Here is a 17,132-nt window from a genome sequence, read left to right on the forward strand (position 1 = left end):
ACGTACAAACGTAGCATTTAAGAATCTCTTAAAATAATTAATTGTGGCACAGCCTAAATAGACACGGAAAATTTATAAATGAAATCTTCGCCTTTCATTATTCGCTTTCTCAAGCTGATAGATTTCTTAAAAATAATGTTTTATTAGCGGAATTTGATTATTTATTTTGTTTCTCCAAACTCCTTAGTCTTTACATCGAAATTAACACACATCGAGGACGGGGCACACTTTATTGTCCTAAGTTGAAGCAACCACTTCCAAAAATAATTTCCTATTTAGCGACGCTTACCGTTCTTATTTGTTACTCTTTCAAAAGTAATTTCCTATTTGTCCTCATAGTTTTTATCTGTTTAGATAAAGAGTAGTATATACGTATGTACGTATAATTATCCGTCCGCAATGTGTCGGCAATCAGGTAAACTCTCACGTAAGTTCTTAAGATCAAGCTTCATAAAAAAGCGCCTTCGTACCGTATAAAATGAAAAGAAAAACAGGAATCACATATAACCGAACAGTTTTTTATGCTTAAAAGACGCCAAGGGCACTTTTTGCAAGTATGATTAATCATCGGTCTATTATAGCAAACTTGTCTCCAGTACTCTTTGCAACGGCAGTAAATCCTAGCTACACTTTTCAACGCATAGAACTCATGCACTCTATCGGCCGTCAATCCTACCGAGGCACGAGCTTCAGGTACAGCTGCGAAATATCGTTACAACCTGGAAACATGAAGCGTTCATTATCGTATCTCAGATGTGACAGCATGACTCTAAAATAGCCAGTTTAATAAGAATTAATAAAAAAAGAAGTTTCCATTTATTGAATAAAATGTATTATTAGATCATTTTATTCAATAAGTATTTATTTGTTCCTGCATACAGTGATTCCCTAATATTCGGACGCATTTCAAACAGTAGTCACTTTTTTAATACCTGACTAAACAACTAAATACCTTCTAATGTCCCAAACAAAATGAAGTTGTTTACTCCAATATTAGAAAAGTGATTCCATTTTAAAATGTGTCCGAATATTTATGGGAATCACCGCACGTGGAATACTATTCGAAAACATATGCTTAAAATTGTCAACTAGTAGTCAAGGCTAATACAAATAATATAAATGTTGAATCTACAGTAACCTATTACTTTATATTATTAGTTAAATCTACTTACGCCCCTATAATTCTCAGCCAGCCAAATAAAACATCACGAAGACGACTTAAATTTATTTTCTGAATCGCGGCGGAATCGCGTTCGTCGGCGTTGGTGTCGGGCTACTGCTGCAGGATCTGCTCAATGCTCTGTGAGGCTCGACAGTGAGGAACGTCTTGTCGGTGGTCGGTGGCGTGGAGATGATTTCCGGTTCAGCCGGACTTGGACACCGACGTTGCGTACAGGTCGATAACGTGCTCCTCGACAGTGTTTGTAACGGAATCTGATAGATTCTTATCGGTTTCCAGTCGCCCTGATTGTCTGTAGAAAATAAGCACATCCTTTCGTTGATAACATCTATTTGAATTATTATGATAGATAAATTTCCGTGCACATTAGATGTTTTCATTAAAAAATGTTTACGGTTATCTGTAACAAATTTTATGACTACAGTTCACCTAACAATTTCACTAAACGGTAAAAGATATTGTCATAATAGTGTGTCAGAATAGTTTAAAAGGAATAGAATATCTTCAGATATTCAGAGTCATTATAGAACGCAACGCGTTCACGTTGCGCAAATGGTTGGAAAATTGTGATGGTATTGAAAAGATGGATTGGTGCATACTTTGCAGATTGGATCGAGAGGACGATGATTGCGCGAGAGGTGGCGGACTGGAAACCGGTTCCTCCTTGTCCGAAGGTTTCGAGTCCAGTCGGATCCTCTCGCACTTTCCCGGTAGAAACTCCGGTGCTGTCGTTGAGAAGTATATGTCCTGCTTTGAAGTGATCAGATTTAGATTCGGCATGGCGATTGTATGCACCAGATTCCCGTTTATTATCAATCGTATCTCCATCGTGTCGTTCGTGAACGCGATCACATAGGGAAAGGCACAAGCTGAAAATCGTTTTCAATCTCAGTTTGTTGAAGCAGAGAATATACAGACACGAAATTTTTCGTATACAGTGGCCCTCTTTGATGTTCGAACACATTTCACGGAATAACTTTTTTAAATCTTGTAAGATGTATAAAAAATCAAATTGATGAGTTCAATATTGAAATGTATCCGAATATTAACCCTTTGCCCTACAACCATGTATGAGACTCGTGGTCAGGTATTCGGGTCTGGCCCGTGGTACGTCGGTCGGGCCAAATGTTAACATCATTGTCTCGAATTATACTTTCCTAATAAGTACGACATCTTTCTTGTTCACTGATGATTTGTTTGTAATTATTTATCAAATGTTTTACAAAATTAAACCAGCTATGCCTTACACATGTATTTACATTCCGTAAGTCGTGTGCGATTGGTACAACTTACGACCGATTTGCCGAACCGTGGAATGGCTCGAAGGCTGGGCGGTCTTGTTTTCGTTCCGGGCCCAAGTTGTTGAAACTTAAATCGCAGGGCAAAGAGTTAATGATGGCCACTGTATCTGAAAATGTTACCTATTGCTGCCGGCACGGAATTCCAATTGAAATCGAACTCTGTGGGTTCTGAGGTAGTTTCTTCTAAGAGTTTCTGAAAGTGGCACATATCTGGGAAGAAAAATTGAACATTAACAGTAAATTCATTTTACAGAAGTATTTACGTTTTAAAATAACATCTAATTAGGCAAATCGTTTACGTACTGTTGTAGCACAGCAGAAGTTCAGGTTCTTCGTCCTCGCAAAGATCCAAGGCAGCCACTAGGTGCGGCTTCGGTGTTCCTTCGACATGAAGGATTCTGCTGCTTCCGGAGGCCGAGATCAACTCGAAATGGTGCCGAATACCACAGCAAAGAGTCCATTCGTTATTTACATCAGGGTTTTCCAATATTGTCAATAACGATGGTGTCTCGCTGGCATTGAACTCTTTCAGGTGCACGAAACCATCTATAGTGTCTGTATCTGCAGCGGAACACCACGCCGTCCATGCTGCACTGTGCTTCCATTGCAAAACTGTTAAACGTCGGCCAACCGCCACGCACTACAAAAAATTATTATTGTAAATGTAGAAACAATTTGGATGCAGGTAACATCGATGCATTTCCTTATCACGTAAAGATGGAGTCTAATCTATTAATTGGGAAGATTGTAAAATATGATGCCGAGAATAAAATAAATTATTGAGAATACAGTTGATAAGAGAAGAATTATTTGACCCAGTAAAGAACATACCATACGTAGATGTGAGCCACCGGGCATAGTAATAGTGTACAAATGACACCCGCGAGTCCTCGGAAGCCTTCTATCTTTTATGTGAGTTCGTCCCCTGACTGCCAAAGGACGCACGTGAGTACGAGTGCGTCTTATCGCGGGCTTGAATTTAGAAGTGGCTCGCGTGAAACTGTCGAAATCGGTCTCTTCGCTTTCGTCTACGTCGTCGTCTACGTCATCGTCGTCCCCGTTGTCCTCGTACTCTTGATCCTCTTCACGATCATTCGGGAGATCTGTGGTCCTGTTCACGGTATTGTTATCGAACTCCCTCAGACGAAAAACGTACACGTTGCTCTCCTTGCCTTTGTCGCCGGCGCGAAACAACAATATCCCGTGTTGTTCGACCACGTCCAGCTGTTTAATTTGCACGGACTCGTCGAATATTAATCTGTGCGATAGACTATCTGGAATTGATTTGGGAAATGCGATTTTAATATTAACAATCGTGGAAACCGCCGGAATGGTTTCAAATCACTTATATTAATTTGTATGATGATGTGAATGAAATAATGATTTGAAATGTGTCTATGATTTCCTTGTAAATGCATGAAATTCAAAATCGAATGATATAGAAGAGTAACTCATTCATTGTAATTGTAATTCATTGTATATGTAAGTAATAAGTTCGTTTTACCTTCAACCAAAAATGTCCCGCTTTCAGTAGCAAGGATTAGCTTGTTATCGAGCCAGACGTCACCGCAGACAACCTCGTGAGGAAAATCCGGATAGATGCATCTCGGTTCCCACGGTCTGGGCTTCAATGGGCCAGCCGTGGCCAAGGACGTTGGCGCCAAGCCTCTAACAATAACTTCCAGTTTGAGGGCCTGGCCGACGCGCACCATCTCCACAGCACGCGTCTCCTCGCGACGTCGACCTGGAGCCTCCACCACATCCGACAACGCTCGTCGGTTTAACATACTCTGCGAAAATTCGATCGGTTTTCCTTTCTACGGGGGGCGGGAACAGCCAATACACCACATAAATTTGTGTCCTCTTTCCATTTATAATTTTTCTTTTATTTAGTTCAAACGGATGGTGAGAATTTGTGCCTTTCTAGGAATTTGTGCATGGGATTGCGATTGTGCAATTGAAATTATTGCAAGGAGAGATTTACTATTCGATTTGAAGTTAATCAGCAATTAATTAATTGTAAGCTTAAATTAAATTTTGAAACACGCATGGTGAGTAAAAGTTGTGCAGGGTCACAGAAAGCTCCTTTGCTGTTCACGTAGAGACTTACGTTGCTTTTACTCTCCTGCGAATGTTCTTGATACATATCCCGCAGAAGAGCATCGAGAGTTCTTTCTCTTTTTTGGGCGAACGTTGGGGTGTTGAATGTGGCTTTTTCGCCGTTGATCAGCTTCACAAGAAGAAATTCTCGCAGATTGTAAGGGTCCTCGAACACCGGCGGACAAGGTAGACTCGGCCCGAACAGAGGTACGCTTTCGTCGCAGTAAATGGCTACGCGCCATGCTTTGCTGTTTTCTTCAGCTGATACCACGGCGAACACGTCTGCACGTTTATTATATTAATCATTATATGCAAACAAAAAAGTAATTTAACATTAGAACTGAACAGTATAAAATTTTTTTAAAATATTTATTTAAGTCAAAGAAAATGAAATCGTGCGCGTTTAATTTCTTCTCAACATTTGATTACTTGACAGTAAAACAATAAATGAGAATAGTTCAATTAAAGAGAGGAATAGAATAAAATTTGGAGGGGTTGATTTATGCTCGTGAAAATTGAAACCTTACGCGTAAATTGACTTCTAATGCAGTTCGGGTTGAACGTGTCTATCGCGTTAGGGTCGTCTGTGTAAACGATGTTAACGATATCGTTTCCGATATGCCGTTTTCTCTCCAGCTGTTGCGGATTATCCTTTGAATAGGGAAGCATCGTGCTTACGTGATACATCACCTCGTGTCCCGCGTATACCGTGTAATAACTTTCTTTCCCGGTCATATCGCCTAGAAACGCCCACAAAAAAAAACCACTGTACATGTTACCTTATGGAGCGACGTAATAAAAGTGAATGAAAGAATCCAAACAGATGTGTGTCTTAAGCAAAAATATTTTCATGCTTCATCTACGTTTAATATCGTCTATCCAGAAATAAAAGTTTTTTACAACAATGTTCAATGTGCTAAATAATGCGATCAAATTTTAAATATTTCAATTTTCTGTATGTTTAGTTTTTAAGCCTACTAGTAAAGAAGTGCTTGTAGCATGTACAATACATTTTAAAGCGTGAATCATGAAAATAGAATTCTATATGTATAATATAGCGACGTAAGTATGGTACCTTTTACATCCAAACCACCTCGATACTTGTCCCAGTTCTTCAGTTGTATTCTCTCGCCCAGTATTTCAAGGAAGTTATTAAAACCTGGACTACCTTCCTCTGTAAATGAGTCACTAAGTGTATAAAAGATTCTTCCTATCATTAAGTCAGGATCGTGAAGAAGATTGCATATTTGCATCTCGTATAAAAGTATTCATACTCTATTTCAAGTTNATGCATCTACTTTGTTAATTGAAATATTATTATCAGCTCCCAGAATGAACATTTACAAAGAAAAAAAGGAATTTCTTCCTGAAAGTTATTGAAATAAAATATAAAGTTGTGTACAATATTATTGCTGTGATTTGTAAAATAATTTTGAATTGAGAGCGAATGGCGAATATTAGAACTCGGTGGGAAAATTACAATAAATTCAAAATAATGACAAGCATGTTTTGATTTTAGATATGAATAGTTATAACACATCCATAATAGTATAATAGTCCGTTTTCTCATAAATTTCTCATAAATCAAGTAAACTGTATTTCAAGTGAGCCAATTAAGTAAAATTGCTAAGGAACGCAGAATTTTCGAAACGCAAGGTTTTCTAACACGATAGCAGATCAAATGAATAATTGCAACGGACGTAAATTAAAGAGGTGTGTAACACTGAACGGAGAACAGCTGCTGACTTATAGCAGGCGCTATCTAATGCACTTGCTTATCTAAAATCCTTAAAAATACCGTGCATGCACTCTACTCACGTTTTCCGAGAAAGTATTTGAAGTACCAACGCGTTTGGTACTCCGGATTTTCCAATATTGGCGTACTTGGCGATCCGAACATCTGCACATGTTGAAAATTTCAATTTTTAGCCTCACCTTTTTCTTCCGACGTACAATCTAATTTCGATGTATGGCTAAATGTGGTCGAAAAACAAAGCTCAAACAATAATGTAGGAAGAATGTAAAAAGCGTGGCAGATATCATTTAATTTCTTTTCATACTGCATACCATCTGTCTTATTAATTCTAAATTGCAATTTCATTGCAATAAATTCTTTATAATTTTATTTCGAAAATGTCTGAATAGATAGATATAGTCTGGATTCGTTATAAAAATAATTATTAGCGTCACTAAAAAACTGCGCTGATTGTTGACTTTTATTCGATTTTTCAATGCTTTATGATATTCTGTTGCTCGTTAGCGTCGGAACAAAAAAGACTATTGCAATATCAACGTAATATCTGCTACAGTGATGATATAAATTGGCCTCCAATATCATTCAATCACACTTCCGTCGGTTTCTGTTTACGAGCTTTTATTACGTCGTTGTTGTGTACAGGTACGGAAAAGTGAATTTTACTATATCAATATCATCATTATTAACAATTTCTATTACATTTAACTGATTTGTGAATTTACACTATTTTATGCGAACTGTTCGAATTTAAATGTGGACTTCAGGAAGTAAATTGATTTTAATAAAAATTTAAAGTTACATATAGTAGCAGATTCCAAAATTGATGTAATACAATTTTTTTTATCCAGTCTGTGAAAGTTTTTTAGTTAAATTGTGTTGGAAAGATGTGCCATGTGCACGTACAGATGTTTATGTTTCAAATTCGTCAAAAACCCTTTGTATGCGTCGCCTAGCAGCGCGGCGAGTTTCAATGAACCGTTCTGGCAGACGAATCTATAAATTTGCTGCCAGGACCAGGAATTCATACTCTTACGGAATTTTAAAAATAAGACGGCAAGGAGGAATAGGAGTTTATTTATCAGTGGCAACAAAAGAGTGAATCTAAATAAAGTTTCATGGCGAGAAGTGAGTCCAGTTGCGAAGAAGGGGAAAAACAGAATAGATGGCATAGAAAGAAAAAGAGGCGTAATTACACTTTTCTTACTTCCTCTTTTTCGCCGGGGGAATCACCGTTCTCCACTCGGAACCTTCTTCCATTGTCAATGCCGTCTTGCTCGATCTGCGGCAGCTAAAAGACGATTTTCAACTTCAAATGGGTCAACGTTAGCCACTAGATTGTGAGAACCGCATTTAACTGGCGAAACAAGGGGAACAAAATGGATGCGAAAGAGATACATAAAGGGATCGCGTTCCAGTTTTCGGAGGGCCATCGTTACGCACGGGAAGCTTGAAAAATGAACGCCGTTTCGCGACTTTGTTCTCTGTATTCTCTACCTGTCGTTCATTGCGATCCACTACATAGGACTCTGCAGTAATTAACTTTTGTGTACCGGCTTTATCTATCTTTATTTCCACGGACTCAACTTTTGTCAGAGCGTCCTGTTCCGCACGTAAAAAACAAACATGCTACAGGAAAAGCACAAAAGTTTAGCTATTTCGTGTTATACAATGGTTCTTGATTATGTTGTCAAAATAAGAATTTAGGTCATATTTCTTTACCTTAGGTCAGGAATTAGGTGATAATTAAGATTATTTCAATTTTAATCAATTTATTTTATAAAACTTGCATCGATGCATTCAAACTTGTTTATAAAATTTTTGTTACATTTATTATATTTAGTACATGAATATACTTTTCCAATGAACATTTCATTTTCATACCTTTATGTTTTTATGTGCATTTTAAAAATTCAGCTAGAAATATAAAATTGATGAAAAGACTTACCATTTCGACGCTGCCATAATATCGCCTGGAGAGAACACCTCTCCTGGAAATGGCATCTGTGGTGGACCTGTAACATTATGTAAGTTACAGTATGATTCCACTTTGTAGTTTGAACAGACACGGGACAGTATCGATCACAATAACATTTTTATAATTCGCGTCTCGTTACCATTTTTTGCCGGTGCATTCGCAGCCCGAAGATCGTTCAGTGAACAACTTCTTAAGTTCTACGTTGCATTTGGGATTAACAAAGGCGATCGTAACAAAAACGAAGAAACGCGGTCTTTATCTTAAGCTTCCTTCGACGTCCTTTACCTTTTTGTTACCTAAATATCTGGGTTAATGAGGTCAGCCGGATCGCAACAATTAATTTCACTTGACCAAAATTATTTCTTTGGTCGTAAATCTTGATTTCGATTTTTTATTTTTCTCGAACAGAGCTGCATTTCGAATTGTCCGATTCAAATAATTATTTGTAACAAAAGAAATTATTGCATCAATTTAAAAATGTGCGGATAAAAACTATGTAGAGAAGATAACAATTTTACATAATAATTATCAGATATAGATTAAAGTAATAGAATATTCTATGAGAACTGTCTTCTAGCATTTAGTTAGAGAAAAAATGACATAATATCTGAAGTGATACTTCATAAATAAAACAGCTACTCGAGGTAATGAGACTACCTATACTGCAACGCTGGTTTTAATTAAATTTTTACAGATAGCAATTTCGACTAGTTACGAGCTGTGTAATTTCAGTCTCGAATATTAAATATTTAATAACGTCGAAGTACACAAGTTAGGTTCACTGCACAATTTCATGCACGGTATCATTTTTTTAATAATAATTCTAGCTTATTTGAAATCGTAACTGACGATCGTGTTATAATTCCTGGTATTCGAATCAGTTTTACTATTAACGATATGCCTAACTTAGTAAGTGGTTGCAGTTCTTGTTTGCCTTACCGCTTCCATACGACGATTCGTAAATCTTGATATTTCATATGTAGATGCACGTAGTAGATATTAGATACATACATACATAATATAACGACAAATTCAGTTATTTTTTTTATAAAAATAGACAATTTTCTCAGTAGTTTCTCGAAAACCTTATAATATTCCAAGTTCGTTTCGAACATTTTTTTGTAAACTTGTATTGGAAAAAATGAAATTGAATTGTAGACTGAAAGCGAGGAAGACGATAATGTTTTCTTATAATGTGATCAATTGGTTGCTCAAAAAGTTAATTGACGAAATTAAGAAATGACGTAATCTGCTGGTATCGGGCAAACGTACACGTGATGGCTGGCGCGACGATGTAGATGCCTGGCGTGCACGGATGAGAGCGCGGACACACAAACCGATCTGGACCTGTTCCTGCGTATCGCCTCATGCGGCACGGCCAATGTTTCGTCGTCGCTATCACTCTCCATCACCGAGCTCCCGTTCCCAGGTGCCGAGGTGCTCTCCCTTTTTCCTTTGCTTCGTTTGCACTTATCCACGCCGGCAGCCGTCGATGAGGTCGAGGTCGCCGACGAGGAGGGCACCGAGGCTGACACGTTTGTAGACGAGCCACTCGTCAACGAGACCCCTCGCAAACGAGAGACCAGCTTCATATCCAAGCACAACATCCTCGCTTGGCGTCGGTTCACGAGAGTTCTCCTCCTCTCCCCTTCTTACTTCACTTTTTCTTTCTTTTAATATTTCGGTATTACTTGATATCTGTTTCTAGCTTCTTTTTTTTATTCCTATTACTCTTCAAACTTTTTATTTTCTCCTTTCACATTTAGGTATTCCATATTTGTGTGCCTCTTGAGATTCGGTAAGTTTTTCAGAATGTTCTGTAGAATTAATGTTGTACCGTAAGTGTTTAAAATAACATTATTCGTGGACGATCAGTTCTTCTTTTTTATTGTTAATGTCTTTTAAGCAAATTGTTGAGATTATGTTCTCTCTCTCTCTTATTATTAATCTCTTATTATTAATTTTGTTTATACGTCACTTTGTAAACTTATTAATATATGTATAAATATTAAAAGCTTGGCATATCAGCGTTCATGGATGATTAATATACGTTTTTAGTATTTCAAATAAGTTCTTCATGTAAATTTTTTAAATTATTCAGCAAAATTATCTGAACCAGTCATAACTCGCATCAGTACAATTCATAGATAACAGTTATTATCTTTTGGTACATTATCTAAATTATTTAAATGCATTTGATTGTACTGAACTCTTCGTTGTCAATTCTTCAGATCAATTCCATTAATTGTGGGTAGTATAATTTACAAATCACATAATGATCATTGGTAAACATGATCAGTTCTCATGTTATTTCAAACGTTAAACTTTTAAAACTTCTAAATCACATTAGAATACTATTTTNNNNGATTAATATACGTTTTTAGTATTTCAAATAAGTTCTTCATGTAAATTTTTTAAATTATTCAGCAAAATTATCTGAACCAGTCATAACTCGCATCAGTACAATTCATAGATAACAGTTATTATCTTTTGGTACATTATCTAAATTATTTAAATGCATTTGATTGTACTGAACTCTTCGTTGTCAATTCTTCAGATCAATTCCATTAATTGTGGGTAGTATAATTTACAAATCACATAATGATCATTGGTAAACATGATCAGTTCTCATGTTATTTCAAACGTTAAACTTTTAAAACTTCTAAATCACATTAGAATACTATTTTTAATGTGAACATTACGTACATATATTCTCAAAACGTTTTGCTGATGTCAGATACATATTTCATAAGATTTTTAAATATCTCGTATTCATATTACTTACGAATGTATATAAGCATTATGCATGAATAAAAAATGTACGAAATTACGTTTCACCGCGAAGAGGATGCGATACAAAATATTCCACTATCATTCTTTTCTACTTCCATGGAAAGGATAATAAGTTTATGTGTAGTTCGTCCTACTTTCAACAATTTCCTCATGTATGAATATTTGTAATAAGTCCTGTATCGCTCGAGAATAAATTTAACTTGAAAATTGAATCGAGCAACAAATCCAACGTCATTTTGTTACAAGCGACTACATGTAAGGTGTATTTTACATTTAAGTTGGATCCTCGCGTATTAGACTAAAGCTGCGGCTGATCGATTTTAAAATACAAAAATTTATATTATATTTTTTTAAAAAATCTGTAGCAATTATTAATTATAAAAAATAAGTTTTATTTTTATACAACCTGCTTGTAAAATGAATAATAGAAGACAGGGATAACTCTACAAGAAAATGTCACCATATAATGTACGTAATGAAAATATGAATGAAATATATGTTATATACATAATGTTTTATTGCAAATTAGGCAAAAACATTCATGATATATCTTGGTGTGTGAATTTCACGCATAATTACATAATTATTGAAATTGTGATACAAGTATTAAAATTGTTATTTGGATCTAGAATCGTGATAGTTAATCGATAGTGAAAGGGTTAACACCATCAATTCCAAGTCTCGACAACTATAATTAGCAATAAACCTCCATCGCTCAACCCTTTTAAAGATCAAATGCCAGTCATACTCGCGGACATCGATATTATTGACCGAGTTTTCCTGTTATAGAGGTCTGTAACCCTTTCGAGGATCGCGAACTAATGACACTGACCAGCCTGCTCTACTGTCCTTTCATTTCGTTTTCTTTCTTATTTTAGCGACGGTAAACAGAGATAAGTCTGATTGATGAATTCGTTTTATTGACCACTTCGCTAATAAAAGTCATAATTTACACAATTTTTAATTGAATTGAAATTTCGGGGTAATTAAGGTTTTGCGATGGCCTGTGATTTATTTGTTTATTTCAAACAAGAAAAGTACTTGAAAATAAAAACGTTTACTTAATTTTTGAGGTATTTGAGAGGTTTGGTATCATAAGTTATACTTTTAAAAAATTAAAAACAGATATCAATCATATTATTCACTCTAACAAATGTTAAACATAAATTAATTAAGTCTTTCAGAATAAAAATCTCATTATTTTTTATTCCATAGCTTTCTATCTGAGTACGTATTAAAAGTTGAGAACTTACTACTTGGTGCAAAGAGGGAACGAGAAACACTTTCATTCTTTTCATAATACGCCACTAAAGTAAAACAACTTACTGAAATATCTACTGCATATTACCATTCTAGACATTCTTCTTAGGAGAATTCATTCTTTAAGGAGACAATTGTACTTTCATGTAGTTTTTATAATTCTTTGTATATTGTTACGAAAGAGAAACAATTGTAATTATTTTTTTTTTGGTAATATTATTTTATATAAAGAATTAATGAATTTCCTTACTACTTCTGTGTTTCAGGTTTAAATGTTCCAACATCTTTTTCAATCCCCTTATTACTGTAATCTGATAATACTATTTAGAGGAAAATCCTCGACAGAAGTATAGGACGTAATTTAATGTTATCTCTAATTAATAGTAAATAACGTATAATGAATGAGAATGACCACTTACTGTAAGATTACACCGATTCGTTGAAATTACCTGAATGCAGTAAATCACTGAAAAGACTTTTACGACGTAAAACCCCACCTCTCTTTCTATTTTTACGCAGTAAATTGGTCCTTTCCTTATTTACTGCACTTCTCTCTTGGAAGTATTATTTTAAATTAATTTCAATTGATTATTTTAAACAAAGTTTAGAATTGATAAGAGCACTAATTTTCTACAAAGTCTGTTAATTCCCTGATCATGTTAATATTTTTATTTTTGTAAGAAAAATAGTAGTAATGTATTTATAGATTACAAATTAACGAATGTCGTACTTTTTACTGTACAGCTACTCAAAACGTTTCTCGACCCACTTGACATATTTATTATGCAGTATAATAATGTTATAGAGTTCTGCAGAATCTGTTCATATTTCTAGAAACTTTAGCTTTAATTTGTTTCATGTTTCATCAAAATCTGTGCAGTGGGAAATATAAGAATTTTTGAGAGAGTGGCAGGTTTTAGAAAATAAGACTCTAAGATAAACTGCAAAGTAGCAAGCATTTGTCTATGATTTCAGTTCGAACATTAGTTAGGACTCATTTGCATTTCAATCGAGTTTAAATACACGAATTACTCTGCTCTATCGATGCCAGAATGCCGCTTGCCAAATAGGTCGGGAATCGTTTTGGGTAGCTGTATCAGCGAATATGATGATAACTTTAAAAACTTTTATGTAGCAATTATGACAAAATTTTAAATATTCTGTTTCCTATACGGCAATTTTTACTTTATCCCATCATTTAATTATCGAATAAATCCGAATCGATCAAAAGAACTTCCGAGAACATCGCCGATCAATTAACCCGGAAGTACCTACCAGACCGCAAAGCATAACATGTCACCGTACGTCTCCTGATTGTGAGTGAAACGTTATCTTCTTGCAGCCTCATCTAAGGCGGAGACGAACGATTTTATCGGTGCTTATCGTTTAAATGGGAGCAATTATTCTCAGAGACTTCGAACCGAGCGGAGGTCCATTCATGTCGATCACCGGCAACGAACAATTCAACCGAGCGTTTAATAGCCGTGCGCAGCCACTGTTCACGGCGACGCGACGACCTCGATCTCGGCCACCGATCCAGCATACTCTTAGCATCGGCGAAAAAGTACAAAAGCGAGAAAGGATAAACGTGCCGGAGATGCGAGAAGAGAAGAAGATTAACACACAATAAGGATGACGTTCCTTCTGTCCTTTAAATATCATGAATAAAGATAAATAATGACGGCAATCAGTGAATTTTAAGCAAGAAATTGTTTGGTGCTTTCTGATTTGTATGTCTTCTGTATTCGGTTCGTGTTTCGCATAATGTTTTATTTAGATGGGATAATTTCATGATATAGAAAAATTGTGGTGTTAACTTCAGAAATACTTGCATACTTTTTGAATCTTCTTCAGTCGTCCGATTTTGAATTCGTTAAACTTTCAAATTTTATTTCTCAGATTAGATATTTTAAAGAGAAGAGTGGATATATTAATTTCAATTGTCTAGATTCAATATCATTATTCAAATATCACTTCTGTAATTGATAGTGAAAAATAGACGAGAATCAACAACTTACACTCGTATTTTCATTCATTCAACTTAACAATTTTACTAGAGAGCTTCACTATCTTTTTTAATTTTCCTTTCCGTTTCAGTTTCAATCAAATGTTCATCGTCACAATTAAGAACACGGAAAGTGCACTGGAATTCAGTCAGAGAAATGTATATTTGCTGTTGACCAGTGTGACGAATCCGAGTACATCGAGGATTAAGGAGGAGAACGAACGATGAAAGAACCGTCGTCGCGTCGATGGGTTTGCCACGGGTCTGCAACCCCTACTGACAGTGCCAGGACACGACCCTTTTCCGAATGAGGACGCACACGACAAGAGAGCGAGAGAGAAAGAGAGAAAGAGAGACAGACAGAGGGAGAAAGAGGGAGAGCGCGAAGTGTACTCGTAGTAACACGGCGACTCGACGACTGGCGCCGCGTCGTCGAGCTCATTGGCTCTCTTTTCCGACCCCCTGCCACCCCCGCGGTCGCGTTGTTTCGTTTCTTAGAAAGAGAGACAGACAGAGGGAGAAAGAGGGAGAGCGCGAAGTGTACTCGTAGTAACACGGCGACTCGACGACTGGCGCCGCGTCGTCGAGCTCATTGGCTCTCTTTTCCGACCCCCTGCCACCCCCGCGGTCGCGTTGTTTCGTTTCTCTTCCACTTACTGTCTTACCGCGGTGGGATCGCTTCACTCCACTCCCTGCGACCGTGCCGCATCTCTCTTCTTCTTATCAGTAGCCCGTGTGTCCTATCCCGTACCACCTCCTATCACTCCTCCTCATCGTCCTTCTCGCTCCGGTTCCGCTCTTTCCGGATTCTGCGTTTTGGACGCTGCCGTTTGGCCCTCCGCCGTGGTTTTCGACTGTCGTTAATTCACCCCTACATTTCTGTACTCTTTATACATTATTCTCTATTATACGTCTCTTATAAGTCAAACTCTTCTGACCAACGTTTATTAATATTACAGAAAAATAACATTTCGATATTTCCAGGTCCATGGATGATGTTTATCATTCCACTATTTGCATAACATTTGATCTTTTTCTCCCTTTTGTATTATAATAAATCAAATTCATTTAAACTAGCTTTATTATATGTATGTAAGCTACATTAGATGGTAGAATTTCTCACAATCAGATAACGAATTAATCCCATTTCGTGCGATGTCATCAAATTTTACGACGTTAAAACAAGTACGGATGTATCAAGATTGCTCATATTTTGATACCCTGTATTCATACATATACATTCGTATATCATAAGGACGTATAGTAAAGAGCAATACTGAGCCAACATTCTTCAAAACTGAATAAGTTTTCTAAAATCGGATCAAGTGAACCGGGTTTCTTTTGTAGTTAGGTGAATTAGTTTATTGAATAATGTGTAAAGAAAACACTCGTTATTATATAATTTTAAGTAGATACACATAAAGCATGATATAAAATTAGGAACATGTAACTTGATTAATATTTTGATAAGTGCTTTATTCTCGCCTGTTGCGAGGAAATGCCAGTCTTTCTTTTCTCGTATCCGATGGAACTAATCGTGTTTCCATTGATTACAACCGTATCCGGGCTTTCAAAAACGAGGAGATCTATTATCCCTTGAATTTCCGTTTTTGTTTATCTTCGTTGATTGTCTTTTCGCTTCTGGTTTAGATTGCTCCGCACTTTTTCCTTAACGACTGTCTTTTCGCGTATCCTTCTGTAGTTCCTGGAGCCTCGTATCCTCTGTATATTGTTTTTATTTGCTAGTCAGCTTCTTTTCACTTTTAATTATAAGTGGATACTATTTACTAGGTTTTCTCCCTGAAGTTGCAACTATCTTCCTGTATTTTTCCTTTTCTGTTAATTTTGTTGCATCTATCGTTTAATTATTAATATCGAAGTGTGATATGCAATTAATTCAGTACTGAATGAATTAAATTCATTGTTATTCATATTTTGATAAAAATTTTACTGCCATATTTATGACATGCTTTTGATTAAAATGAGACTAAACACTTTCAACTCATTTTTTATTTAAAAAACACCATCTATTATTATATATTATTATACCATTTACTATTATATATTATTACACCATTTATTATTTCATTTTACGCTACTGCTTTTTCGAAGTAGAGAAACCAAGATAAGGGTAGTTCCACGCACCGAGCACTGCGAGGCATGCATTGTCATTGTCAGTCGTGCGGCAACCGCTGGAGGATAAGGTTCTATTTTTAGGGGTGGGTTTTCTGATTTCATAAGGTAACCGAAAGGTAATTAGGAGACGCGACTTCGCAACATGTGATAATAAATTATAATATTTTATTGCATATCGATGTTGTTATCACAATTGCCTTTTATGCAATCGATTAAAATATATTCAATATCCCGACTACGATAGGAATCAAATCTGCAGTTAGTAACTTCCATCTAACTTACCGACACGAACCTGCATTTTCCCGGCATGTTAACCCTTCATCGCTGTCGTTTATCGTTTATCAATAAATTCGCGCGATCGAAGGCAACGTGTGAAATAAGATAACTGTTTTTGAAGGAGGTTTCTTTACAGATTGTGTCAGAGAAAATTATAGAAAATTGATTCCTTTTATTTCAAATTGGAATGTTCCATTAATAGAAGACACCCTTGTTGAGATTTTCTAACTCTTTCATATATTGATTTTATCTCCTAATTCTCTACGATTTACTTCTATATTTTGTTCATATACATAGTCTATGGACAGATTTATCTCTTTCTTGAGAATGTTTTATACAATCGTATGATG

General features: G+C 36.1%; 1 protein-coding gene across 1 annotated transcript; it reads right to left on the reverse strand.

The window, feature by feature from the left end:
- Nucleotides 1-239: 239 nt before the first annotated feature.
- On the reverse strand, nt 240-10,103 carry LOC108629596 (GTPase-activating Rap/Ran-GAP domain-like protein 3). Its single transcript, XM_026817456.1, has 14 exons — nt 9,585-10,103; nt 8,283-8,349; nt 7,542-7,625; nt 6,400-6,481; nt 5,657-5,845; nt 5,109-5,321; nt 4,592-4,863; nt 3,986-4,298; nt 3,313-3,755; nt 2,785-3,121; nt 2,602-2,691; nt 1,780-2,049; nt 1,173-1,472; nt 240-719 (listed from the first exon to the last, which is right to left on the reverse strand). The coding sequence occupies exons 1-13, from the start codon at nt 9,917-9,919 to the stop codon at nt 1,225-1,227; spliced, it is 2,943 nt and encodes a 980-aa protein (XP_026673257.1). The 5' UTR covers nt 9,920-10,103; the 3' UTR covers nt 240-719; nt 1,173-1,224.
- Nucleotides 10,104-17,132: the final 7,029 nt, after the last annotated feature.

Source organism: Ceratina calcarata, unplaced genomic scaffold, assembly GCF_001652005.2.
Source record: "Ceratina calcarata isolate Rehan_Ccalc_2016 unplaced genomic scaffold, ASM165200v1 scaffold579.2, whole genome shotgun sequence".
Taxonomy (NCBI): Eukaryota; Metazoa; Arthropoda; class Insecta; order Hymenoptera; family Apidae; genus Ceratina; species Ceratina calcarata.

What these genes read in the sequence shown, in the direction of transcription:
- LOC108629596 (XM_026817456.1), bottom strand. Translation starts at nt 9,919, where the DNA reads ATGTTGTGCTTGGATATGAAGCTGGTCTCTCGTTTGCGAGGGGTCTCG. An exon ending in AGGTGGTTTGGATGTAAAAG is followed by an intron (nt 5,322 to 5,656) that starts GTACCATACTTA and finishes GGGCGTTTCTAG; the next exon opens with GCGATATGACCGGGAAAGAA. An exon ending in ACTTCTGCTGTGCTACAACA is followed by an intron (nt 2,692 to 2,784) that starts GTACGTAAACGA and finishes TTTTCTTCCCAG; the next exon opens with ATATGTGCCACTTTCAGAAA.